The 27670-nt window shown below is 45.4% G+C and overlaps 1 protein-coding gene across 12 annotated transcripts in view; it reads left to right on the plus strand.

Moving 5' to 3' along the window:
• The window catches only part of GluClalpha (glycine receptor alpha 1), a 365874-nt gene that overhangs the window by 312877 nt on the left and 25327 nt on the right, over window positions 1-27670 (plus strand). For 6 of the 12 annotated variants that reach the window (XM_089547751.1, XM_089547755.1, XM_089547757.1 and 3 more), the window contains one exon: window positions 26293-26360. The exons of 3 other annotated variants lie outside the window; for them this stretch is intronic. In XM_089547751.1, coding sequence (XP_089403877.1) covers window positions 26293-26360 — 68 coding nt within the window. Of the gene's footprint in view, window positions 1-26292; window positions 26361-26610; window positions 26679-27670 lie in introns of all 12 variants that reach the window. 3 more of the 12 variants (XM_089547753.1, XM_089547756.1, XM_089547759.1) reach the window with 1 other exon arrangement.

A 27670-nucleotide genomic window follows, 5' to 3' on the forward strand; every position in this document is an offset into this window, starting at 1 on the left:
TAGCCGCCCAACCACGCCCGGTGCGTCGTTAATAAAGCGGCCCTTTCCCGCTGCTCGCTGTTTATCTCTCTCTCTCACTCGAGCGCCCATTGCTGCCGTGCAGACGTCAGCGTGCGTCTTCCATTCACGAAGAGGAATTAAGGAACCTTGACGGCGGTTGCTTCGAGGAATTCGCGAGAATAAGGGTGTGCAGTCAGTGGGGGAGGGTGGCGGAAAACACCGCGTGGCTGCCTCGGCCAACATTCTTTGCGTTCGCGCATTTTCTTGGGAAAAGAACGCCCTCGTCTTCACGGCGCTGGGCCCGCCCCAACTGAGGCGATAAATTTCATTAGGAAAATGCGCTATGCTAGGCGTGGAAGGAAGGTTAGTGTGGCGAAATGGGGAGAAGTATGACTGTTGTTCATCACTTGCTGCTCGACTTCGCGGATGTAGGCTAGAGCGAAACTGAGGAAAAGAGAACAGTAGGGCGGGCAGAATCGGGAATGAATGATCGAGAAAGCTTGTTGGGTAGGCATGCTTATTGTAAAGAAATGTTTATTTACTTTCTTGCAAAGCTAGAAATATACGCGTGGCCCTATTTCGCCTAAACTGGAATTTTAGTTATGACAAAGCGTTCAGTGACTCAGTCACCGGCGCTTGTGAAATTTAGGGAATTGTTTGAAATTCCAGCCATAAACGACAAACTGTTGCCGATAACGATCCCACTTTTTTTTCTTACGACGGTACGCATGCAGATCCAACGGATAGCATATTTACACCAGTTTTCAAGCGCAGACTTCATTCACAGCAATAAACAATGCTTGATTTCAGAAAGCTTTCACTTTGCATTTAAAGTCCCTTTGATGTTCACGCTGTGCTCTGTGGATCAAACATGCGTTTTTAATTCTTGCGCAGACTTGAACTACAAAGCGTCTTAGATATTAAAAAAAAGAATGAAATCAATGCAGGTCGCGTATTTTGAAACATCTGTAAAATCAGTCAGAAAGAAAGCTTCTTAGAATCAGTTTTGAACAATTCTGAAATTAAAAACCCTAATCTGTTCATAGTCCCAGTATTGCGGTGCAACATTTTCCTAAGTTGTCTTTGTCTTTTCAGATCACTGAACTATTTAACATCATTATCAGGCTAATAAGCCTCGATGCGCGATTGTAAAGAAAAGAAACATGCAACAGGAATATCGTTTGACCTTACGGCAGGTTAATCTTATGAGGTCGTATGATGTGCTATTATTTGGCCAGTTTTGTGGGCTTCAAAAGAACAATTAAGTATATCAATGCAGACAGCGTCGTGCTGTCTTCCCACTCACACTAATGACAAATGAATGAAAGCGATCATATCTGTCGCTTTATCTCTCAGTGTGAGATTACTAGCCGATTTTTTCCAGAATGATATTAAACTCGAGAAGAAAACTTGATTTCTGTACGTTAGACTAGGTGCATCTTGTTAGTTTCTTCATTAAGTTTCAATATAATACAGACTACATTAATACACATGCAAGTATTGCATGCGCATTGCAAATAAGCTTATTTCTCATTAGAGAAAGCACTCTGAGCCTGACAGACTTTTTAGATGTGAAGAATGCATCGACTTCGGGCATTTCTTTAAAACGAGTCATTTTGCTGTTCTCAGTAAGAAGAAAATAGGTCCGTTATAAAATTTGCGTGCATATAATTGTTCATTTTGCTGCAATGTTCTGGTTTTAGAGTACTTGCTAGATTAAGAACCATTATCTGCTCATTTATTGTCTTAATAATGCGGTACAACATTTTTCTGTTTTTCGTTTGTCTTTTCAGACAATGGATCTGAAAGGTGCTTTGTACAATTCGCATTGATGTAATGTTCAATTTCGCTACAATGTTCTAGTTTTATAATAGTCCCTAATATAGGAATTAAATTTATGTTAGGTGAAATAAAAGCAGTGACAAGTTTTTGTTTCCTGCAGGATGCATTTTATCATTTTTAATAGAAGCGCGGAATGTAGACTGGACATGTGTATTCCAGTTTATTTAAAAACTTCTTTGAGAAGAGGGACTGGTTGGAGTTCGGAGCTCATCACTACCTGCCATCTAGTTTGAGGACGCGTTCGCTAGTGCTCATTTGATACTGAAAAGGCAATAGTATCAGTATCAAAATCAGTATCAAATGAGCATCAAATGAGCATAGGAGACAGTAGCCGCAAATTTTGAAATAAACATTTTGCTTCATTATTGCTCGCTACCTTCGCTGGCGTCGCTGGTTTCTGTAGCTTAATTTGTAATTTGTCTTATTCCTTCGACTTCCTTATTCCTTCGATTTTTACGGGTAGCGTACCGGGCAAGAAATAACCGCCTGTTTTAAGGCCGTTTCTTCTTTTATGTGCTCCCATTGAAAATCTCGATGGAGGCGCCATATAATATATAAAAGTAAGGACTAGTGAGTGAAGACGAAGGGGAGGGGGTAGTGGGGGCGCATTAAAAAAAATAATAAAGCACAAAGAGCGACAGCAGCTGAAACACACTCTAAAGATTTTCGCTTTCGGTGCAGCCTCTCTACGCTACTTTCCTGTTTTCTGTTCTTTTTTTTTCCTCCCTCAATGCCGCTATGCTGTTACGGGCGGCCGTTTCACTCGCGAAGCTCATTGTGTGCATGTCGGGGCCTTCCACCTTGGTAAATCCGGCAGTCCACTTCCATTATGCGCCGATACAATGGGCGAACCCCTTCCCCCTTCTCTCAGAGAGGCGAGCCTTACTTTCTTTTATGCGCTTTGCAAGAAGAAAAAGGAAAAAAAAAGAATATCTATAAAGAATCTTTAGCAGCAGCAGAAGTACGCGCGCGATGTCGCCATCCGCGCCGTAGCCGCTGCCGCGAGCTCCCTCTCTCGGCGGACGGGCGCTGCGCGTGGAAATAAGGGCGGCCATCGATTCTGTGCGCGGCAGCTCCGTGCATGTTCGGCCTGCCACTCTTATGCGTCGCCGCTCTCGCCATTCTACTCATCGCTCCCTTATTTTCTTTCTTCTTATCGCGTCTCGGGCGCAAGGTTCTCGCCTTGGTTCCAACGCTTGGGTCACATTTTTTTTTTTGTTTCTTTGCACTCTCCGCCATTTTCGGGCAAAAGTAGGTTTTCTCGTTCTTCCCGGCGCGAAACAAACTGGACGAACTGAGCGATAGAACACGAGCGCTTGAAAAAGAGAGAGAGTGTGAATCAAGAAGAACAGTGCGTTAGAGAAAGAAATAGAATTAAAGGATGGGGAAGTAAGAGAGAGGGGATGTGGAAGAGCCTGGAGGAATTGGAGGTTTGTTTTCTTCGCTTTTTCTGAAAAGCTGAGGCGCTGCAGTCCATTCAACTGAACGATAACATAACAAAGGGTGGACTATGGGGAAGCAAAGAAGGAGAAAATAAGCGCTGAGGAAAGTGCCGACATGTTTTACTACGTTCTCCCGGAGACGGAAGTGTATTTTAATGGCAAAAGCCCAGAAAAAGTAACAAAATTTAGTTTCCAGGTCTCTGATTCTCCAGCATCACGAGAAGAGTTAAATAAGGGGCCTTCTAAAGGCTGAGGAACACGAAGAAAAGCTAGCAAAGAAAGCTGAGTGCCTGCCGAGCGCGGAGGTTACGAGCCAGGGTGGCCCAGAAGTGAGGGAACCGAAAAAGAAGTCGGCGCACGAAAGTGCAAAGAGGGAAACCAAAAGCATAAAACTTCACTCGGAAGACCTGGCAGTAAACTCTCTATCGTGACAAGGGCGGAAGAGTGCAACAAAGGAGCTTCCGGTTTGGGTGACAATGCCCTGGCCACAAGTGCGTGGGATGCGAACACATCCGTCACCAGGGCCCCGCAGGGTTCGACAGCGCTTGTGACGCAGTGCTTCGAACGCTAGTCACTCTCCACGAACCTGGACTGAAGCACAGTTGCGCGCTACTTTGGCTATAGCTTCGCTCTCTTTGGCAGTCGGGACGTGCAAGACTTGCACGATTGCGAAAAGATACGAAGAGCGAAATTGCTTTAAGTATCATTAGTTGGTAGACATTTGGGATGAGGAAATGGCAAGCAAAGTGCATTGCTATAGTTCAAGTAACCGCTTGTTGTTCTATGTAGTTATAAAAGAACGCTAAACCATTCTTGAATAGGAGAACCGTTGTATCGCCTGCAGTTTTTAAAACGTGAATTTAAATTTCAGCGTTAAAGCTTTCAGATATTGCAACAAATCATCCTAGTAGAAATGAACAGACTCATCCCACGTAACGGCTGCTATTTAACCAAGCAGTGTAAATGACTGTTACTTATTAATGCGTTACCATTAAAAGGATATGTGAAAGCGGAAATGGCAACAGTCTTCTGTCACTAGCCAGTAAAAAGGGCTGCTAAAGAACCTTAGTATGCCACCTCGAATGTAACGTACTTTATTGTGTAAAGCTTGGATATATCGAACATAAGTATGCCACCTCGGACGTAACGAACTTTCTGGTCTTTACGACCTATGTAACAAACATAGTGAGTCCACCTCAGATATAACGAACATCTGGCGTACAACCTCGGATATAGCAAACTTTAGCGTGTCAACCTCGGATATAACGAACGTTTGGCTGCTAACGCAATTAAACGATCCACCGAGGATCCCCGAAGATTTTTTTTTTTTGCTCTAAACATTTACAGAAAGCCGCACCAAGCAGAGACTTCAACTGTGGTCGTTTCGAAATGAAAGCTGACCCGCTTTTTTGTTCACCTGCGTCTTCACGCTAGCAAAATTCATATTTCGTACAGATGCTGCTCAGAAATTAAAACCTTACAAATGTGCACAAGTATTCACAAACAAAATGAGCTGGAATCCATTACGTTGAGAACATTTGGAGCTCCAGGCGCTGACATGTTCGTATGGCTCTAATTGCCCACGCGGAACTGCCTTCTTCTCTTCCTTAGGGGGCAAAGAAAAGAAGGAAAGGAAAAGAAAGACTAGAACAGAGCAGTCCGGAATTTCTTTTTCATAGAAAGCCCAAGTAAATGCCACTGAAAGGAGCGCAGAAACACGCGCATAGCGGACAGTGCGGCACCAGGATTCCTCCGGGGAGGACGGCGTCCGGTCCTGTCCGCTCTTTCAAATGCTGCTCTCCTCCCCAGCTTGTTTCTTTTCGTTTCCTCTCCCTCTTCCGGTCCCCCACGCGACGTGTCCATCCAAAGGCAAGCATCCGCACTGTTCCTTTTTCCCCGGACGTGCGGCGCTGCGCTGTTTGCATTACTTTCCAGCCGGACGCTGTTTGTGCGGGTCAGGCGGCTGCCCCGCTGCCGAGTTCCCCTCTTTCTCCTTTCGTGTGTAGCGATAGTCTTGCCTGCAGGGACAGACCCAAGACGCAGCGCTGGTCTGAAGCAGCGGCTTTTGGCCCAGTAAACCGAAGATCCTCTCGTAATTGGTCTGTCACAGCCAGAAACAAGAACACCACCCCGCCGGCCTCCTCTTCCGCCTCCTTCTTATTCTGACCTATCACCTCCTCCTCCCTCCTACGCCCCTTTCCACCCTCCCGTATATCTTGCATTCCTGTTCCTACTCGCCCCGTCTCTTTCATTCCTATAGCCTCATACTTGCCTGTTCTCTGGGCTTGAGCACCGCTACAACTACTGCGGATCGATAGACTGCAAGGCAGGCAGGCTGAGTTGCTTCTCGGCTGCTGCTTTCTTTTCGCTTTCTTTCATGAGCGCGTCGGGTTTTGTGTTTGGTTTCTCAGAGAGTCCTGATTTCCACTCGGTGCTGTACTGGATGGTGCCGCGTTTTTCTCCATTTCGTTCCCCTGAGCTCGTATCCCTGGATATCTGGGACCGGAAACGGGGGAAGATGCAAATAAGGATGCTAGAATTCACTTGGTGACAACGCCCTCATTCTTGCTTTTTAGGCGCGGGTGGTTGCCCCGAAAACAATTCTGTCATGTTGGTCTTCATTAAGTGATTTAGGCTTGCCAAAAAGCGAAGCAGAAAATTCACAGCTTATTTTTTCCGGTCGTGGATTTTGGCGACCGAATTAATATCCAGTAGAATGAGTTACATAGTCATTAATTGTAAATGCGAAGGCATGAACGCTCAAGCGTGTTGCACATGTTTGAGACTTGCGGACAAGGTTTAAGAAGGAACATAATTCTCCTAGCGGTAGAAAGCACACTGAATTTCGTACCTTTCCTCTCAATTTCATTAATTGAGAATACTAACTTGCCTGTAAGCGTCCTTACAGCAACTGTCACTTTATATGTGCTGTCCTCAGCCAGAGCATACGCCTTGGCAGAGCTGATATAAAGCCTCCCTTTCCATCCATTCGCCTTTCCCCCGTGTGGAGCAGCAGGCCTGCAGACTTGTCCTGGTTTCATGTATACCGGCATTGGTACGACGGCTCTATCTCCCAGCTGCTTCACACAAGACAGTCAGTCACCTAAAAGTGGATTCGTCATACCTCGTAAAGCATCAAGGTTTCTAAGTGGCACTATATTCGCGCGCATCTTAGTACGTTGCAGGAGCAGAACTATGTAACCTATTGTTTCGATGATTGGAAGTAGGGCCCGAAAATAAATCAAATCATGGGACTGAAGGACAACATTGTTCGTTGCCATTTGTCTATTGCCTGTTATATTTCTTTCCGGCTTTTCGTGAAGGGTGGGGGGAGGGGCTGTCGGGGGATATTTTCAGAAGGATCGTCTCCCGTTACTAATTTCTCCTACCAACTTTATACTGAGTGGAGTTGAAATCATCGGTGTTTTTTTTATTTTTATGTAGCCGCTATTTACATCAGATGGTGAATAGGAACTCGCTAAAACCAGTGTAGGACCCTGATAGTATACTATACCTACCTACCTTCGTGTTTACCCCTGAGAAGCGTGCAGTGCCGCAGATAGAGCGTTTGTGCGACGAAGCCACTCTCTAATTTCAAGCAAACAATAACAAGAAATGTTGTGTTGTGTTGTATTGGGTTTAATGGCACATAGGCAGCTAAGGCCATCATGCGCCAAGCACAAGGTTTGGAATAACAAGAAATGAAAAAAGTAATTAATAGTCTTGTATATAGCGCTCTCATATTTTTTCCATCTATCAAAACATATAGCGAACAGCATTTCGGCGTTGTGTAATGAGCGCGCTTGGTGCAAAAGCTCCCCTTAGAGATAGTTATTTTACCGCAATGTGTCTTGCAGGTTTTTTGCATGCGTCATACTAGTTATTCATATCTTTCGAATTATAGCAAATGTTGTCAAGCAACCCGCGCCATCGCGTTTGAGACTAAATTAAAAAATTTTCTATCCAATATGGCCAGAAGTACCTGTCACTTGCGTCTTTTGGAGCGTTTTATAGTTTTGGAGGGAGCATATAAGCTGCGCTTAAATGTCCTTACTGCTAATAGCAAATTTCTTACAATTTCTTTGTAACAAAAGATGACGAAAAATTACGCGCAGTTGTCCTGTTTGCAGTTTCTTATTTTTTGCTTTGCAGGGCATCACACATTTTAGATGCTGGCAACACTGCTCAGCCATGTTATCAACTGGAAGCTTTGGAAATCGCGTTTGTGAAAATCAGTCGCTACATACTCTCATTGCTTCTATGAGGTTCATTCGGCTTCACTGTTTTTTTGCTAAAATATCCCTCAAATTTTTCTTAACACAAACTACTCTCAATGCCTGCCATATGTAGTGCTCTTTTTGTAACGAATTCGGTATGATTTTTACTACCATGCTGGACCTTTGCATAGCTAATAACCGCCTTCCCGCGCTATGCTATTGCTGCTTTTCAAGGTTGAATCTGTCATATTTTCTGATATGTAGAGATTATTTCTGGACAACAGACAGGAATTTAATAAGCGACGGGGAGTGCACGAAAGTCATCGAAGAACTAGAGTCTTATCTTGAACACTAGACGGTCGGATTCTTTCATCGTACTCTGAAAATTAACTCGAAGTGGCTCCAGAACAAAGTTGAGTCTTTTCAATATACTGTACGGAGACATTTAAATTGGTTTGTGGTTGTGGCTTTGCTAAAACGGTATTGTGACGGAAAAACTGACATTGACGTGGTGGTTGGAGCACTATGAATTTTTATTTTCTGCTGGTGCTTTGCTAATAAAAACTCAAACAAATATTTCCTAGCACAATCTTGTTCTTTTCAAAGCACACCGAACATATTAAATTCCCTAATTCATTAGTAGCTGCTAATGAACTTGCAAAACCGCTCTTGGATTTCAATAAGACATTAATTTATAGCGTAGAACGTTGATCTGTGTCGAATATCTTTTTGTGCATGATATTGTTCACAGCGCAACAAGAACGGGAAAAACGAAAGACGATAGAGTAACACAAACAAGCGCTGACTATCAACTAGTTTTTATTGCAGAAAAGAAGGGGTATATATGGAAACACTTATCAGGCACACAGACGTTTTCTGGAAGGCACGTGGGAGTTCAGATACCTTAACTCCCTCTCGGATAAGGCAATCGAAGGGCTGCTGATACATAGACTGCCTTTTTGATGAATATAAAAGGCCTCCATGATCTCTCGTGTTACCTTATCGCCGTGTCGGAACAGGATGCGCGTGTTACTATAATCCGGTACGCATTTGCACTCCTTGCACATAAACGTAGACTGTGCAAGGGGGTCACCTCTTGCCCTCCTTTCAGCATGATCTTTCATATGCTCGCATTGGCAGTTCCTGCAATGGGCGCCTGTGTGGGAAAGGGGTTCATTTTTTCTAGTATTTTCATGCTCCAACAGGCGCTTACCAGGTTCCCTTTTCATGCGGGGCTATGTACATCGGCCAAACCGGCAGGTGTGTGAATAAGCGCCTGTTGGAGCATGAAAATACTAGAAAAAATGAACCCCTTTCCCACACAGGCGCCCATTGCAGGAACTGCCAATGCGAGCATATGAAAGATCATGCTGAAAGGAGGGCAAGAGGTGACCCCCTTGCACAGTCTACGTTTATGTGCAAGGAGTGCAAATGCGTACCGGATTATAGTAACACGCGCATCCTGTTCCGACACGGCGATAAGGTAACACGAGAGATCATGGAGGCCTTTTATATTCATCAAAAAGGCAGTCTATGTATCAGCAGCCCTTCGATTGCCTTATCCGAGAGGGAGTTAAGGTATCTGAACTCCCACGTGCCTTCCAGAAAACGTCTGTGTGCCTGATAAGTGTTTCCATATATACCCCTTCTTTTCTGCAATAAAAACTAGTTGATAGTCAGCGCTTGTTTGTGTTACTCTATCGTCTTTCGTTTTTCCCGTTCTTGTTGCGCTGTGAACAATATCATGAATACTTACCAACTCGCCCAGATTTCTGCTTTGCTTTTTGTGCAAAATTATTTCCCACGTAAACTACTACTGTATTGAAGCATTTACCTCGCTGTGACTTTTGATAACGTTTGATGTCATGATCACTTCTGTCACGGCTATGAAGTTAAAATTCGACACGCGGCTGGCCTCTTGGTGCATTATGGGGTACTATAACTTTGTTTCTGGAAAATTCTCAAGTTAATTTGCCGGTGTATTTTCACTAACGAGTGTTTTGGAAGTCAGTGAAATCTATGCGTCCTCCTCAGTAGTGGATGTCGGCGATGGTCGTCCGTCACCAGATATTCGTTGATTCTCGATGTGCCTGGTGTCCTCTCAGGGTCTAATAACTTAAAGCACTTAATAAAAAGAGTTCCATATAAACTCCTTCAGCATATTGCGTTCTCGCATATCACGTAATTTTTTATTCTAACTCTTTCATTAGCTCATTGAGCACGGCTTTCCAAAGCCGTGATCTGGTTAAGTAGGTTTGACTTTTCTTCAGAGCACAGCTGGAGCTCTGGATGACGCACTAAAGAAATATTTCGAAAAGTATTTTGACAAGGTACCATCAATACTATCATCATCATCAGCCTGACTACGCCCATTGCAGATTAGTATATATTTCGCAAACCCTTCCGAGAAAGTAGTCCATGAATTGGCATGCTTAAAAAGTAATATTTCTAAAATAATACAATGAATTCAACTGGTGTATTTGTTTTCAGGCTAATCGCAGGAAGTCGATAATAGACGATGAGTATTGTTCACTTTTCTAGGTGTAAAATTCGTTGTTTGACGGCATCTGTGCTAGCCACACTACTATTTCTAAATTACATTGTTTCCTTCCGTATTTCCTCACCTGTTCTAAAGTGCACTTCTGCGATTGCTAAAGTGTTTACTCCAAAAAAAGATAGTTATACTATTTTATAAAATGACGTCCAAAATGTATCACCTTGCACAATCAGTGGGTTCTAAACTGATACATAATTGATTTAAATGCCTTATAGCGTAACAATACAACTTTCCTCTTCCATTAGGCTAAAAAACCATGTTCTTATTCTGCACGTTTACATAATACCAATTTTCATGAAGTAAACATATAATAGCTTAAAGCACACAGTATTCGTTCGTTTGAAATAAGGTAAATCGGGCTGCAAGATAACTGCGCCGCAATTTTGAGCACTGCATTGTCTTTCACGCTTGTACTTCATCTAAGGATAATCTTTCTGAGCCGCCGCAGTGGCTTAGTGTTTGCCGTGCTCGGCTGATAACTCGAAAAACGCTTGTTAGATCCCGGCTGTCGCGGTTGCAGTTCTATAGAGGTTAAATCTACAGACCCATATATTGTGCAGTGTCAGTCAACGTTAAAGAACCACAGGTGGCAAAAATTATCCGGAGCCCTCCCCTACTGCACGCCGCAAAGGCTGAGTCCCTTTGGGACGTTAAACCCTGTAAACCAAATAAAATCTAAACTGTCTGCAAGTTTAACGCTTCCGCAACTTAGGAATACGTATGACGAACATTATCACCTCATTTCATTTCATCGAAAATTGTTCACTGTCGTTCATCTCCAAAGATTATTCACGTTTTACTGATATTGCTCAACCAAAAGCAATCTTCCAACTTCCTGACTTGCCTTCACGAAGAAAAATTTCCGATCCATGTGTTTTTTGGGAACCCTCCCCTCCCCGATCTCAACTCACTCCTCAGCGCAATCACTTTTCACAGCTGTCACACCTGTCGTCGCGCACTGATTGCTTGAAGTTTCTGTTCCGGTTCGGCAGAAGAACTCGGTTTTGAAGCTTACTTTTCAAAGACCTTTGAATACTGAAAGTATTTTGCCCTAATCTGCAATTCATGACCGTTCAAATTCATCTCTCTTGACCATAATTAATCCAATTTTTATTCCGGTTCCTGTTTATTTTTCAACTTAAACATGTGTTTTAATTTATTCTTAAAAATATATTTTCTTGCCCACTCTCTCTACGCCAGCTGGAGCCCTCTAGCGTACATTATATAACCAATAAATGAATGAACAAACAAATAGACAAACGCACACACAAATAAACAATAAATGAAAATATAGCATTCATGCTTGCATTGGTAAAGGCACATGGGTCAAAGGAACCACGGGCCCATAAGTGAAAAATCAACGACTGGTCTTTCTTGCCTGCTGGTCTTCTATATTCAGTGACGTAGTAGCTTACACGGGGCCTGCTTCCTTTTCGACTGTGTAAAAATGCGGTAAACCTCATTGCAATTACTGTGCACTAAATATTAGTAGTTCATATTAATCTATTTCCTCAGCTATTACCATCCGGAGTATTCTTATTATCCTATTGACTGTTTTCAAATCCCTAATATTTACGCGAAAAACCCTCTAAGAGGCATTTTGCTTTCTGAACACCATACATCGTTAGGAGCTCCACGTGCACTTTAAGCGCATCTCGTCGGCAAATGCGCCTTCGGGTTTAGCTTTGAACATTTGTTCGTCTTATTGGTGGGGTCGCCGCAACCTCCGGGAGCCCAACTCACGACGTCGAATTCTGCTCCGAACGGGTTAACCGTCGCGTCCCACTGCCTCCCGCCCAGATTTGCGTCTCAAGGGAGTAACCTCTGAGAGGAGGCCGGGTGCGCCAGTACAGGCGATGGGGGAACCGAGACTATCAGGAGAAAATCCGGGTACAAGTCAATTCCGACAAGCTTACGCGTACATTCGGCTGAACTAAGAATCTTGACGTAAAAAGAGCACGTAGAAGAAAAAGGAAATGAGGAAGAAAGATAGAAAGAGAGGAATAAAGAAAGGCGAAAGAAACAGCGCAACAATCTCGAGGGGGAGCTTTCGCAAGGGACCTGGAAAGTCAGAGCAGCGTTCCAAATGAGGCCCGGCGAGCCACTCCGTGGCTGACGTGACGCTGTCTCAAACCGTTCGATGAACTGCTTGTCTCTTGCTTCTGGCTGCAGGTCTGCTCTCTTCTTTCTGACGTCTTCTTTGCTTTACTCGCTGCACTTCTTGTTTTCGCCTTCGGCCGCAGCGGACCCCTTCACGCTCGGCCCCGAAGGACACACGGCTCTCGTGCTCAGCGTCACTACTTGATCACGTTCCTCCCCATTCAGAGAATACGGATATTTCTTCGGTTGCCCGCTCTTCTCATCGTCGTGGCGCTCTCGACGGGGCTCTGTAAGAAAGGTCGTCTGGGGAAGCGCGCGCAGTTTAGCACAATAGAGCTCATTCGCGGCCGCTGTAATTAACGCATCATTTTGGGCCATGTTCTCCTTCGCTCATTAAGTTGTTTGGAACCCATGACGTCTTAATAAGGTGGAATGTGGAATAATATGTAGTGTTCTCTTGGAACCGCTGCAAAAGAATGCGGAACCTAAACACAATTAAAAGACAAGCGCAATCTGTCTCTTTCATGTCTCTTAATATTTTGGGAGGGCGTATACATGCTCCAGAAAACCGAAATAAAATGCACAGCAAAGTGAGAAAATATTTCCAACACATACCGTTGAATGTCTCGGTCCCTTGCTGTACGCAATACGCTTAAGCAGCGCGAAGGCTGCCTCTTCGTTTGAACCGCACTGTTGTGCAATTCTATTCGGTTCAGCGGTGCAAGTGACTGAGACGGAAAGCAAAAAGAGGACACCCGCAATGTGTTCTTTATGCAACCAAACTTCCCGCCAGGTGTCCAATATATTCGTTTTAATGAACTAATGCGGGATTCAGATGTAAGCGCATTACGACATTTGAAATATCCGCGGAAACCTATCTGGAATAAATAAGTGAAGGTCTTTCTTTGCGCCTGCATAAAAATAAAATGAAACTCGTTTCTAAGCGATGTCGGTGGTGCACACAACAACCTTTTCATCGTACAGTCGCCCACACATGCCTGCCTAGAGCGCTCGAAAAGTTTCGCTGTGTTCTGCATTTATGGCAGTCGCCGCTGCCTTGCAGGCCCGGTATTGCTTTTAAACAAATGAGGAGTTAAGCATGGCGCATGGTAATGAGTATGAATCATAAGGCCTTGTTTTAAGCACTTGACCACTCATAAATGACGTCACTGACCTCCCCGTCGGGCCGTTGGAGCGCTCTATACAGGTCTGTGGGAAACTTTACCCACCTTCGGCATGAGTTCGTCTAGCATTCCTGGCTGTTATTTTTACGCAGTGAAAGCTGTTATTGCCTTGGTATAGTCATATATCCATACATTCTACCGTGGAATTGACAGCGTCTGCCGTAAGGCCTTTATTGCTTAGTGAACCTTTTGTTTTAATTCTTCATTGCTGTTTATTTTATCTAATATATTTGATTTAATTTCAATTCAGTGGCCACCACCTGCGATGGTTGGCAGGTGGCAAAGTGGAGAGAGGGAACTGTCCTTGTCCGCATTATTTAAGGGAGAGGCGTAAGAAAGAAATTGCGTCCTGAAAGACAGAGAGAGAGGGTGGGGAGGTTATCAACACAAATGGCTAAAGTAAAGCTGTAACAGCATTGTGTGATTAATGCGCTAAGCCGCTATGCTTAACTCTGCATGTTATTATTATTAACGGTTTGTTTTATTGGTTTGGTTTATTGAGCTTTAACGTCACAAAGCGAGTGAGGCTATGAGGGACGTCGTAGTGGAGGGCTCCGGAAATTTCGACCACCTGGGGTTCTTTAACGTGCACTGACATCGCACAGCACATGGGCCTCTAGAATTTCGCCTCCATCGAAATTCAGCCGCCGCGGCCGGGATCGAACCCGCGTCTTTCGGACCAGCAGCCGAGCGCCGTAACCACTGAGCCACCGCGGCGGGGGTTGTTGTTATTATTATTATTATTATTATTATTATTGTTATTATTATTATTATTATTATTATTATTATTATTATTATTATTATTATTATTATTATTATTATTACTACTACTACTACTACTACTACTACTACTACTACTACTACTACTACTGAGTTTCTTAAAAAGCACTTCATCCTCCTCGGGGATGCCGGGAAGGCGTGGTTGCTTACTTAGCTCGGCTGTTGTTGGGTCGAATAGATAGCTCCTGCTTCTGAATACTCAGCGCGCCGCGATGCCCTCCTGTGAGCGCATGTGAAATTATTTTGGCAGTCAGTTTTCCCCTTCTCCAACAAGTTTAACGAAGTGTTGAGCTGGTATAAAAGCTTTCGGAGCATTTATTTCTTTCAGGTTTCCCGCGAAAAGAGCCGTATTGTTCTGGCTGAATCCACGTTTCATGCCCAACGGTAGCCAATCCAAATACGCAAGCTCATCTTCCCTGCATTCCTGCGCCTTTAATGGTCGATGAAATTCAGCGCCGCTTCTTTCTCTCTAGGTAATATGGAGAAACTGTGTGGCTTCCATCAAGCTTGCATTGCGTTCCTGAAATTCATCGGCCTTACATTGAAAGCATGGTTAGCAATGATAGGGGTACATAGGAATTAACAAAACATAAATAGCAAGCATGTCTTGGACTGGGATCCCCTGCATTTACCTAGTAAGCTAAGCTTTTTTTATCACGCCGCGAACTCAGTGAGCAACGACTACAGTGCCAACACAACGTATAATCACGACTGTTACTAGTCACGACCACCCTTGCAAAGCTGGAACCCCGCGACAACGATTATTGGGTAGTGCGATAAAAGTCTCACACCATCAACAAACAAAGAGCAGCGCGGTTGCCGTCACCCCGGTTCAGAGTTTTATGGAATTCGCCACAGCCTTCGCTTTACATTTCTGCAGTGTTGGTTCGGTTGCCGGGGCACCCGCTTCATGCTTTATGCAGATCGATTACTTTTATCCCTTTACCTCGCTCTGCTACCGCACCTCTAACCGAAAAGTATGTCCACATTCGCAACCTCACACCGAACCAGCGCACGAGGCACTCCATTTACTCCAACGCACTTCCAACGACAACCCTCTGAAGAGCTGCGGCAAAGAGCAGCGTCGATGCCGCCGCTCATAACACGCAGACAGGGCGGCAGATGTGGCAGGTATTCGCGCATAACACGCCCCGATGCACTCGCGAAAAGAAACGGCCCTCTTCGCCACAGCCGCGACTGCCTCTTGCTTTTTTTTTTGCCCCTTTTTTATTGACTGCGACGCTCCGCTTTTAAACGCTCGGCGAGGGACTGGAAACAAGCGTAAAGTGCCTTTCTCGGCGAGTCCGCCGGGAAACAGCCAGGAACCAGATTGAATTCGCTGCCGCCGGAGCGCGGGCCAAGGCAAGATCAAGCGATCGATTGTTTGCCAGGTTCCCAGGGACGTACTCCACTGCAATCGCCACAGCTGTCTCCGGCCCGTGGAAATCGCTTCGGAAGTGTTTTGTTCCTGGGCCCGGTGTTCGCGGCACATTTGAACTTGCATTTTGAACTGTTTGAGCGCGTCAGTTGTGCGCTCGCCGGAGAAAGCTGGGAACAAACAAAATCCACTGTGTCTGCGCCGGGCACTTGGGCGCACGCCGAATTTGCTCATAGTCTTTTTGCGCTTCTTTCCACCCAACCTGGAACGCCCGACACCGACTCAAACTGTGATTTGCGAAGAGCGAGAATCTTTGAAGCCTTTGTCGCGTTCTTTGTTTGCGAGTCGATAAAATACCGCTGACGGCCAGCTGGAGACTGTTTTGCGAAGCATTAGCACCAGGAAAATATGAATCTTCAGGTTTTTTTGTTTTATGGAAGACAACAACCTAGGGTTCGCCGAGTGAGCTGGAGCACCGGAAACGTCGAGCACACTGTCGATGCATTTCGCTCACGTCAGATGTAAAGTTCAAATTTTATTGCCAGTAGTCATCTCGTGTTGTACGGCTCCGAACAGCCATTTAAGTTTCGAGCACAATTTGTGTTGGATAGAATTATGTGTATATGGAATAATGCCAACTCGGACGGCATGTCGTCAGGTTCAGATACTTATCTTCTGACATGTTGCAGCAAATAAGTAGCGAAGCGCCAGTTCAACTCTGTGCGTTTTTTTCGCGTGGAAGGGCCAGGTTGCTTTTCATGATTTGGTTTTATTGCGGCTAGTCAGTTGTTAAATCACTATTAGTTCTGACGTGGTACAGCAGATTTGCGATCGTCACGATGGTCTATATCACTGCCTGGCATTGTTATGCCACCGTGTTTCTTGGTTGGAACGTTACCTCTGCACGCTGAACCAAACGACGTCTGTAAGCAAGCGCTATTTTGAAGTCAGGAAAGCCTTTCAGCCCTTGGCAATCAAATATCTTTAAACCTCGAACTATGCGTGCGTTAACAGTCAAATAATTGGAATGTGAAGAGCAAATTCAGGCACACTTTGTGTAAATGTTGCAGTCATACCAGTGTCTGGCACAGAATTGTCAGAAGCTGAATCTTATTACTAACCCTTGATAATGTTCGAGACTTAATAATAGCGTTCGCATAGTTTCACGCTGTCAGAAACACCCTGCAGACGAGATGCCTCGGCCTTGGCTGCAGTTCAGCACCTGACTGTTCCTGTATTATCCGCAACAGCGCGGCGTCTCGCAGTCAGCGGCGGTTCCACGCGGAATGCCAGAATGACGCCACTCATAGCAGCCCCTAACCGTTAGGAACTCTGATAACTAGGAGCTCTGTCCAGCATCAAAGCTATTACCGTCATAAACGCTCCCGTCTCAGACATCTCTGAATATTTCGGTAGCATTGAGCATTTCGAACTCTCCCCCCCCCCCCCCTTCCCTCTCCCCCTCCCCTTTTGCTTCTTCTTTTGTTTTGGTTGTTCCGGTACGATCTAAGAACTGGTGACATTACATGATATTCAAAAAGGGGCAGCAACAAGGCCTGTCCAAGTGGTCGGATTGTTTATGCCCAATGACGCAGAGTAGATTGGAATATTTTTCTACGTTTATCGCTGACTGACTTCTTAAAAGCACCGTACACAGTAGTTCAAGCAGCCAGTGGCTGATACTTCGTTCGTAGTGAGACGTTCGTAAATACATTATGACAAAATCATGATTAGGGATTTTATTATGCGCTGCAGAAAAACTGCGTAAAATCTGGAACTCCGCCACTTTTTGCATAGCGCATTAACGTGGCTGCCTACTTTATATGAACCATACGTCTTGGTATCCGATAGTCAGGCTGCTTGCTCTTAGTTATGTAAGATCAGGATTGCAGAACCACTCACAATCCTCTCGCGAAATATATTATTCTCCTTCGAGAATCATTATTCACACACGCGTAATTTGTTGCTACAGTTCTTCGGGTATTTAGCTCTGCAGATAAAATGCATTCAGAAGAAACATTTGGGCCGCCGCCTTGTCTACCAAATGTGGAAATTCTCAATAACCCAAGCCATCGTTTATTTGCGTGTTTAGGGACTTTCTACGTGACGTCACGGCTGGCTTCAACAAAATTTATTGCCTTCCGTTTCGGCAGCGACAAGTACTATTGCTACCGTTGCACAAGTACAGCACAATGCGCGCAATCATTCGCACACTGTCAAGACATTCTTGTGAAACTGCTTCAGCGCCGCTCGAGATCGCAACGCTTCACACACTTTGCGGTCATTATCTACACTTTTCGAAGACATGACGTAACGACAAAAATCACGCTACTCTTGCGAAACGCCTTGTCGTTTGTTGCTCATGTTGATTAGAGTAAAGAATGAGGTAACGGGCAACGACAAAGGCAATACTCAGCTTCGATACAGCGCAACTACGATTGGACAAAACAGAGCGCTCGATGAAAGGAATGATGGAAGTGTCCCCCGATAGCTGCCGGCGACCGACGCCAGGAATACCTCGGCGTGAAGCTGAAAAACGCGGGAAACTAAAACGAACCAGTTGAAAAGCGGCAAGGCTGGGAGTTCTGAGGACGAACCATCAGAAACCATAGATAACCCGCAGAATCAGCAGGGATCCGAACACGGGCCTCGAAACGAAAAAAACGAAAGAACGCAAATGCCCGAGAAGAGAGAAGAGAAATCGGCATATACGAATGCACGCAGTAGCGAAGTGCGGCGGAAAGAAAAAAATAAGTAAAAAAAAAGAAGAAAACGAACAGCGTTCGACGAAGAACCGAACAAAACCTAGGCGGCCGGCGAAGCGCGTGGTAGCGAGTTTGGGGAATTGAAACGCCGGGAATCAATGCTTTCTGCGGGAGGTGCGGCGTCGGCGCCTTCCCTTTTGTGCTCGTGCGTGCGTGTGTAAGTCTGGTGCAGATGAGTCTGTCCAAGTGCCCACCCCCCTTTTCTTCCCCCTTCGTCTCCCCTATTCCCTACCACCTTTATCCCTCTACACGAGCGGGTGTACGTCTGCTCCTTTCCCGAAGAGATCTCTCCGTGCTTCTTTGTCAGTTCGTTCTTTTTTTTCCCTTCGTCGTCTGCTTGCTCGCCTCCCGTTTAGGGAGACCGTTGCCCGGCGCAAGAAGATGTATACTCTCACTTATATGTATTTCGGTGACGACCGCTGATGCCGATGCCGATCTGGCTCACGCGCTAGCACGCCGCCTCTGCTCTGCAGCCAGGCTTCGACTACAAAGGGCGTGATTTATGTGAAATCCGCGCTCGCGCTTGCTCGCTTGCTACGTAGAAGAGAAATGCGCTACTTCTGCAGCTTCGCTCTTCCCTGTCGTCGTCTTTTTTTTGTTGTTGTTTTCTTCTTCCTATCCCTTCTCCTCCTTTCTTTTTTTTTTACTCTGCCGGCTCTTGGTAGTTCACCAATGCGTGTGGCTGGCGGCTCGGGAGTCGCAAATGTAGCAGCGCCCTGTAAGTGAGAGCGGATTGAGGCTCAACAAAAAGTGCAACCGTCTTTCACAGTGACGCAAAATAGTACAAAGGCGAAGGAGGGAAGAAAACGACTGAGACAAGAACAAAACGTCAGTGCTGTGGATACAAAATGGCGAGCGCTGAGAAACCCGAATGAAAAAAAAAATGAAGGAAGCACGAATAGCTCTCGACTCCTCACACGAACTCTTGAATCCTCGTACGCATGCACCGAAAAAGAAAAGCGTCAGATATGGATCAAAAGGCGCCAAGTCTATGAATGCGAACGAGTAGAGCGGCAAAGAATTTAATGTTGCCTTCGAGCCAGCGAGCGGGAAATTCTCATCCGCCCGCTTTTGATCTCAGCGCCCACCGCACTTTAGCTGGGGATAAATGGGTTCCTCGCAGGGAGGCCTGCCAACAGTCTAACCAAAAATAAGACTTAAAAAACAAAACAAAATTCATTGGAGCCTGGAGGAACAGTATCGTGTGAGCAGAAGTTGAGAAGAAGGAATCAGAAGCTGAGGGAGGAGTCGAGTTAGGCAGCCAAGAGAAAAGGAGGTCGTGTAAGAGGAGGAGGAGGTGGCAGGCAAGCGTGAATTCGCCTGACTCGCGTAGGGCCTTATAGATTGGGCGAAAGCCCGCGCCAGGCGCTGTGGCTCGGAGGAGTCTGCGGCGAAGTGGCGCTGAGACGAGGACGCGTTGAATGGGACGGCCGACTTCCATCCATCACTGTAGTAAACTGTTCGGATGTTGTATCGCAAATACTCTCGCCCGACTTGGCTCTTTTAACTCGCGACTGCCATTGACTCGCAAGCCGCGCGTCGAAGCGCGGTGGGCGCCTTTTTTAAATGGTGGCGGCATCGAACGAGAAAAGTGCACTGAGCGAGAAATTAAAAAAAAGAAGAACAAAATAAAGTGCTCACTATTGAGAAGCGCGCGAGAAGGCTGCGGCCGGTTCAAGAAATCTTGCGCTATGCGTAAGGCGCGAACGTTTCGCGCGCGTTAACCCCATTTGGCGCTAACGATGTCGAAAAGAGTTTCCCCTCCTGAAGACGGCAAAGCAGTGACGAAGCTTGGCAATGTTGTTTTCGTGAAAGGCGAAACAGCGTCTCCTTCTTCCGCTCACTGGGATGGAAGCTATTCAGTTCAGGTACTGACGATGGAGTGTGAGACGGCTGCACGAGAAGGGACCAGAATAGCGTGTGCACGGACGCGGCTAACCTATCCCTTACTCCAAACTCCATTTCCTCCCGAATGCTGCTCACGTTTGTCTTTTTCTGTGCTAAATTACAGCTACAGTTGTGATTACTGCGTAAGATTGCAGGTAACTTGCAGGTAACTGCGCTCGGGTAGATGTCAATGAGTAATTACTCTCTTATTACAAATCTACTCCACCTTGGGCGATTCCCCTAAACATTTGACCAGGCAACTTTATCTGCCTCCGCTTATCAGCCATGATGCCTTTTACACCAGATTAGCAGCACATTGACTTCGTCTGCTTTCATTAGTGCGATAACGTCAGAGGTAGATTTCACGACAAAAGCTATGTCCGTGCGTTCATGTCACGAAAAAGCAGATGGCCACCTCCCAAGCTAGCCAATTGGCAACCTATATGCGCACGATTGTGGGCAACTTTCCCACCACTGCAGATGCAATGAAATTAACAAATAAATTCAATGCAACAGCGATCTGCCCAGCGTGGCATGGAACATCAACTAATTTTTCGAGAAATACACAGCCTCCAGAAGAACAGAACAACGCATCTGCGCAGAAATGAGCCTTACGGGAGCTCGGGAAGAGCAACTTGGCTGTCACAAGCCCCACCGGCGGCTGTGTTTGAAACGGTCACTTGCCGGTGTAGTGGCGCATTGCTTAACCGCTGCAACATATCGCCATTAGTTGTATGATGACTCCCCTAGGTCTATTTATCTGAAGAGTACAATCCTCTCGCCTTCTAGTCGTGAGGGTAGGCTCCAGACGATGCTTATGTCCTCCAAATTTACCTGGGTAATACACAGCAACGATGCACTACGTGGCTAATGTCCATGAATACTACAAGGACTACCACTTTCTCTTCACCGTCGCTGAAATTATACCGTGCCTACTTATAAAATGAGCGATACTACTATTATTTGCAATCAGCTCTTTTAAGTAGCTTGGTATTATTCTCAATAGTGATTTATCATGGTCTTACCACGCTGGCCACACAATAAGTTCATCTAATCGAAAATTTGGGCACCTCCGTCTTCAGTGCATGGCGCCTTCTTCCTTAAAATTACCAACTTACAAAACATTTATGGCGCCCAAAATTGAATACGCCAGCGCAATACATTAAGCATACCAGTCTAACCTTACTCCAGCTCTTTAATCGGTTTTGAATCGTGCTGTTCGCTTCATTCCTTCGATATACTCACTATAATCTAGCATATCCGCCTCAACGTTTCAACTACAACTCCCTTCTCTAGCTTCCCGTCGCCGAATTTCACGTCTCTGCCTTTATCACAGCTTTTCTCATTGTTCACCTCCTGACAGCCAGCTTATTCAACCAGTGCGTCGAACATCTTGCACAGGCCATCCTCCAAGCCTCATCCCACGTCATGCCCGCACTACTACATTCCAGAAGTAACTTTCTGTGCGCACAGCTCACGACTGGAATGACCTTCCCAGTGGCCTAGCGCTAATTCCTGATCCTGCTCATTTCAAGACTGCCATCGAGGAAGCCATGTTCTGTTCACTACTGCCAGGCATCAATGTTGATCGCCGTTTATGCGGCCACCCTTCATGCAACATCCTGCCTGTGGACCCTTGAGGTTCAAGTAAATAAAAATAAATAAATAAGCGTCGTCCAAGTTTCTCATCCGCGAGAATATACCTTGTTTGGTTCAACGAGTGCCTTGATATGAACGACTGACGACTTGTTACGTGGTTTCACGAATGAACTGCGTTATACAGAGCTGTGAGCATATGTGTATGAGCGAAGGTACTTAACTCGCGCCGTTTTCAACGGCGTTGGCATAGTCGTCATCGCCATCGTTCAACAATTTAAGAATCGGGCCCGCCTAAGGCAAGAAACCGCAGGCGAGTATGTGAGCGAGGGCTGCTGCCTTAGCATTAGTTATATCTTTGGCTTTCCATGATGCCTTTAAGCAGCATATTTGGGTATTTAAAAGGGGGTTTAAAATTTTTGCGCAGGTTAATAAAAGACAAACAATAAGACATGAAAAACAGAGATTTCAATCCACTCGATACACAGCTCTTCAGAACGGAGACTTCAGATTAGCATTGGAGCTTTCAACTATAGGCATATTGGTCTCACCATTCTGCTTACGATTCCTATAGGGCCAGCTTTACACGTAACTGAGGCAGATGACGCCCAATTTGTGGGACGATACAGAGTGTCATATGACAAACGCGACGGTCCTCAGATGTTACTGTTATCACGATACCCTAATACGTTCACATTCCCTGCGGCTGAAGTGATGACGCACAGAGAGCCCGAATACTCATCCTATTTTAATTTCCCTGAAGTTGCGAGCATGGGCGAGCCGGGTGGCAGTTCTTCCAGTGGTATGTCGCGTCAACAACGGGATCGTTCGAGCTCGGGCTCCCGACCGCTCGGTTCATCCCTCGCTATTTTCTTTCATGAAATAAAGTGGGATCCGGTTTTCCTAATATCAGAACACGTGCCGACAACTTTCGTTCTTTTTTTTTTCTTCCATCAGCAATTGGCGCGTCCTCTTGAAGCTACCAACATCCCCCCTCCCACTCCCAAAGCTCCCCCTTCTTCCTCGTCCCCCGAATATCCATCCTGTCCCGTCCCTTTGGAAAACATAAGCCCCACTCCGCACAAACTAGTGGGCAGGGTCTGGAGCGCTTGTTTACAGGGAGCGTCCCCACCACACTACTGGCAGTGGCGCCCAGGGCGTTATAACGGGCCTTCGAACGTGCAAATATTGTTTGACTGGCGTCGTGTGAGTGTGTATTTTTGTTCTTTGCTGCGGCACCGAGGCGAGGAAGCATGCCTCAAAGATAACACCGGGCCGTGAATTGCTTGTCATCCTGGCGCTGAGCCGTCGGAAAACAATGAAAGCTGTCGCGCGGAAACCCGAAACAGCTTGGCCAGAGCTGCTGGGTGTCATCAGGGCAGCCTGTGTTTTCATAGGTTGGGGAAAGGTTATAATGACTACGAAGAACGGCGACCGCATGGCCATTTCCTCCGGGTGTGCCCGTCTGTGCGTGTGTGCACCAGTGGAAGTAGTGAGGCATCGCTTGTGTCGTGTGTCTGTATGCTTGCTGTGTTTCCGTTCTCCAAGCAACGATCCTGTTTGCTTTCCCCCTATGTCGTGTTTCATCTTGGTTCTTTGCGAGCTCCTGTGGAGTCTAAGCGACACTGGGCATCTCATGTCATATATTTCCTGGAGACCTCCCACGAAAGACAACTTCATGGTATCCTCTGTCTTTAAATAATATACTGGTCTGTGTTCTACCAGTTTCCTATGAGTGGTTTGCTTCCGGGTTCAGAGCAGAATTGATGAAACGGACAAACGGAAGCAGACTATTGTTTCTAAGCTGTCCCTTTGTTTGGCCCAAAGAAGCGCACACAGCAGTTTCAGAACTGTTCAGAACGTAGGGAAAATTTACTGTTTGTGAATGCATTTCTGAGCTCAAAGGTTTACAAGAAAATAGCCGACATGGAACGTCGGAAAGTTTAAGTAACTTATTGGCCGGAAACGTACAATAGCAGGATCGGAAACGCACAAGTTCGTGAACCTATTCTGGCGTCACGGTGTTTGCTGGTAAATAATTTTTGAAAGTTGGCAAACTGTTTCAACAGTAGACCACATCATGTGGCCCTCAACTAACCCAGAGGTGCCGTAACACTAGCAGTCAATGGCCATCAGCCATTCCAGTTTGAAAAGAACGGTGCTGTGAAGCACGTGCGAGCGAGCCTAGAAATTGACTTGCGTTAGCAAGGTTTTGAATAGTTTTGAAGTAACCGTGATGGTGTCGAAAATTATTTTCCCATGCAGTAATTCCCGTTGAATTCCAAAAATAAGTTTCTCAAATACTGCGTGGTCGACTTTTAACTATACGCTCACATTTGCTTTGGTGTGCGCATCCTTGAACTGAGTTCATGTAAAACCATCAAAGTTCATTCTGTAAGCGACGTCGAATACAAGTCAAAAAGGATGTTTTGAGCATAAGCATCATTGACAACATTAATTTCCAAACAATGTCAATTTCTTTAATAAGTGATACGTAAATTATCATTAACGATTTCTATCACATGTGTTTGAGTTAGCGTGACCACGTTTGATGTACAAATGCATGGCTCATGACAGCAATAGATGTTGTGCTGTCCCAACAAGATTGCTTTTTCTGTGGTGTCAAGAAATTGACACGAACAGTATGGGAAGAAATGAATGGTTGTATCATGTGCTACAGCGACGCTCTTAAGCATACGCACGTGCAAACACCTGAAATTGAGAGCTCGGCACACTGAACAGATCGAGACATTCAGCACTTCGAATTCTTAGGCGCAGCATCCGCAGAGCGTCCTTCAAATTGGTTAAAGCTGAGCAACTTAGCGTTCTTTCGCTAACATCTGAAACTATACGCATCCTTTTCCTCTAGAATTCTGAATCTAATTCTGCTTCACTAAGCAGGTTTGACTACCGAATACATAAGCTACTTATGCACTCCCTCTCAAGTGCATTAGATTACGTCTTGGCGATCGAAAGATTGGAAAATAATATTTATTGCTGGAATCATTGCTCATCTCAGTGTTGCTGCATAAGGCGCATACTCCTTGCTGTCTTAGCAGAGCTTCGCATCAAGTTTATCATGTCTTATTCTAAAATCTCACACGCATTGCTAAAAAACTAGACCAGACCATTGAGAGATTTCTTCAAAAGCGCATCACAGGACCAAAGAGACATACTTTAAAGTTGCAAATATTCCTGAATATCATTCTCCGGCCGCAGCCAATCAACGTCAGATGGCGATGCTTTACAACACAAGAAAAAAACCCTCATTCTTTCCTGCGATTCTATCCGACAGTGCGAAAACTTATCATACAGAGAGAAAGGCATGCACATAATATTTACTGTTCCAGGTGCACCATAGGTGCGTCCCTTGTTACTCTTTGTCGCCTGGTTGGTTCCTCGATGTTCATTTTGTTTTCTCGTGTGTGTGTTCTGGTTGTCGTTTTAGCATGTACTTTTTTCTTCTGATGCATGGTACTTTTAAACAATATCACGTTTACGTTGCGTTGTGATGTGGATGCCTGTTCGTAGTTCGGCTAACTGCCTGAACTATATGGATAACAATATCTTGGCTTCATAAAAAGCTGTTGTAAAGTTTTTGATGTTAGCAATTGTCACGCTGAAAGTTTTACAGAAGGATTAAAGCACTGCGTTGTGTATCTTTGTGAAGGGTTTTACCCACAATTTCTCGCAGTGCATTTTTGGGCTCCTTTAACAGTTGCTGTGCATAGGCGACAGAACAGTGTGACTTGTTGAACAGCGTGAACTCGGCTGGTTTTTTTAACAGCATGGTAAACTATGAAAAATATGATAAATATTTATGAAAAATTCATTCATCTCATGCGTGACAGGCAACAGTTAAGCACCTGGTTTCCTTTAAAGCTGTTCTGCGCTGTCGAGTAATCGAAAGAGCGATAGACAGTTTTTGTGATAGACGTTTTGTTGATGCGAACTTGACGCTGTCGTTGACTTGTAATCATTTCCTTCCCTATTAACTAACAAAACAAGGTATAACAGTGCCCGTAGAAGAAACTGCGTTTTGCTTTTTCTGTGACATGTTCTGTGCGAAATTGGCGCAGATGTAGTGCCAGTGAAAGTAAAAGTTGACAGTTAGACCGGGCATACGCTGCTGGTCTTACAACCAAACACAAGGGTGCACCAGGTTGTTCGCTGCCTTATATTTAGCATCATAAATAATTATTTGTTAGATCCTGCCACCCATTCTCTAACACCGCTTGCGATGCTGATTCTAGTAATTAATTTAGCAGACGCTCGATTAGGCTTGCATTTCACAAGAGAAAAGAAATATGAAATCTACTTCTTTCATCCTGTTTCATTGCCTGCAATCTTGGTATTAATTCAACCTTAGTGCATAATTTACATTTCCCAGTAGCACTGGTGTTGACTGTCATTTTTCCTTTAATCACGAAGAAAAAGAAGGGTTGACGGCAGGAAAAAAAAAAGCAGCACCAAGACTGGCAGCTCGTGACCCCTCTTTCACCGGCCATTTCCCCCTTCTGTCTGTCTCCCCCATCCCGCTGCAGACGGGCCGGCTCTTGTACGCGTTAACATCTATATAAGAAGTATCAGCAGAATTGATGACGTCACCATGGTAAGTGTGACATCACGCAAAAGGCAAAGGCAGGGCCCGCAAAGAGCGAGAGGTTTTCCGCGAGTCGGTCTGTTGGTGAACCGGAGACAACGCTAGGTAGGGCCTCCTCATCCTCCTCCTAGCGCGCGCTCTCTCTCTCTTCTTCCTTCACTCTCTTTCTGTTACGCGCGGCCGCCATTTTCCTCCTTCGCCGCCCGCTTTCTTATTACTCTTCTTCTCGAATCGCCCCTCCCCGCCCCCCTCCCTGTAGATGGCCCGTGTGTTGTCAGGGTCAACATCTATCTTCGCAGTATTAGCAAGATTGACGATTTGAGCATGGTAAGTACACGCGTGTCCTGCGACGCGCCGATGCACTGGCCAACGCGCGCGAGCTGTCTAGAAGGTGCAAGACCGCAGGTTTCATGGAACCTCGCCGACGCAACCACGGACGCATATGCTCTCACGCCTTGACTAGCTGCTTGCAGTGGCACTGGGAAATTCGGCGGAATTTTGCACATTTTGGAAACAGGCTCTAACTTCATTAATTCCTTGATTGGGGTAAAAAATCCGAGCCACTTGAAGTTTATTTGAGGGGGAATTTCCCTTCACGAGTCGCCTCGAAAGTTATTCTGTCATTCGAGCATTTCGCTTTGCCGGAAATCTGTTTCTCTCCATAAAACCAGCTTTGACTTTGAATAAAGCCGGCGGTGTGTGCCTTCTAGCAAGCTAAAATGGCTGCTGTATACGAGGTTTTTTTTTCTCGGAATGGCGTTACGGCAACTTGGTTACCGGCACCACGTATTACTCATAAGCATTGACACAAGCCTTCATTTTTCATCGGTGGCAAACATAAGACGCACCGCTCTGCCGTGGTCTCCGTGTGTGAGATGTCGTGGTTGGTGTCAGTTGTGTGAGTGTTGTCTCTGTGGCGATGTGAGGACTTGCTGGTGGAGTGCTTCGTGTATTCGTGATCGTAACCTCATGTACTCGACAGCATGCAGTCGCAGCCAGTAACGGATGGCAATTATAGAAGGTTACAACGGCAATGCCAGGAGCTTCATATTCGAATTTAATCTTGAGTCGATCAACTGAGAGTAGCGAACCAATTCCTTTAAAATTTATGATTTTGCTCTTTATATTCTGCGCGGGAACCTCTAGAGAGGACACGCTGCTAAGTTAGCTTACGACCTCCTTGTATTTACCAGTCGTTTAACATCACGGAGATTCTTGATTTTTCTCAAGTTTTGTTCAGGGCATGACAGTAAGACTGGAAAATTAAGAATTGTATCACATTTAGGAGCAACTAAGTATCACGGAAGAAAAAGCCACAT

This window comes from Amblyomma mixtum, chromosome 6, assembly GCF_055824585.1.
Source record: "Amblyomma mixtum isolate Tamu chromosome 6, ASM5582458v1, whole genome shotgun sequence".
Classification (NCBI taxonomy): Eukaryota; Metazoa; Arthropoda; class Arachnida; order Ixodida; family Ixodidae; genus Amblyomma; species Amblyomma mixtum.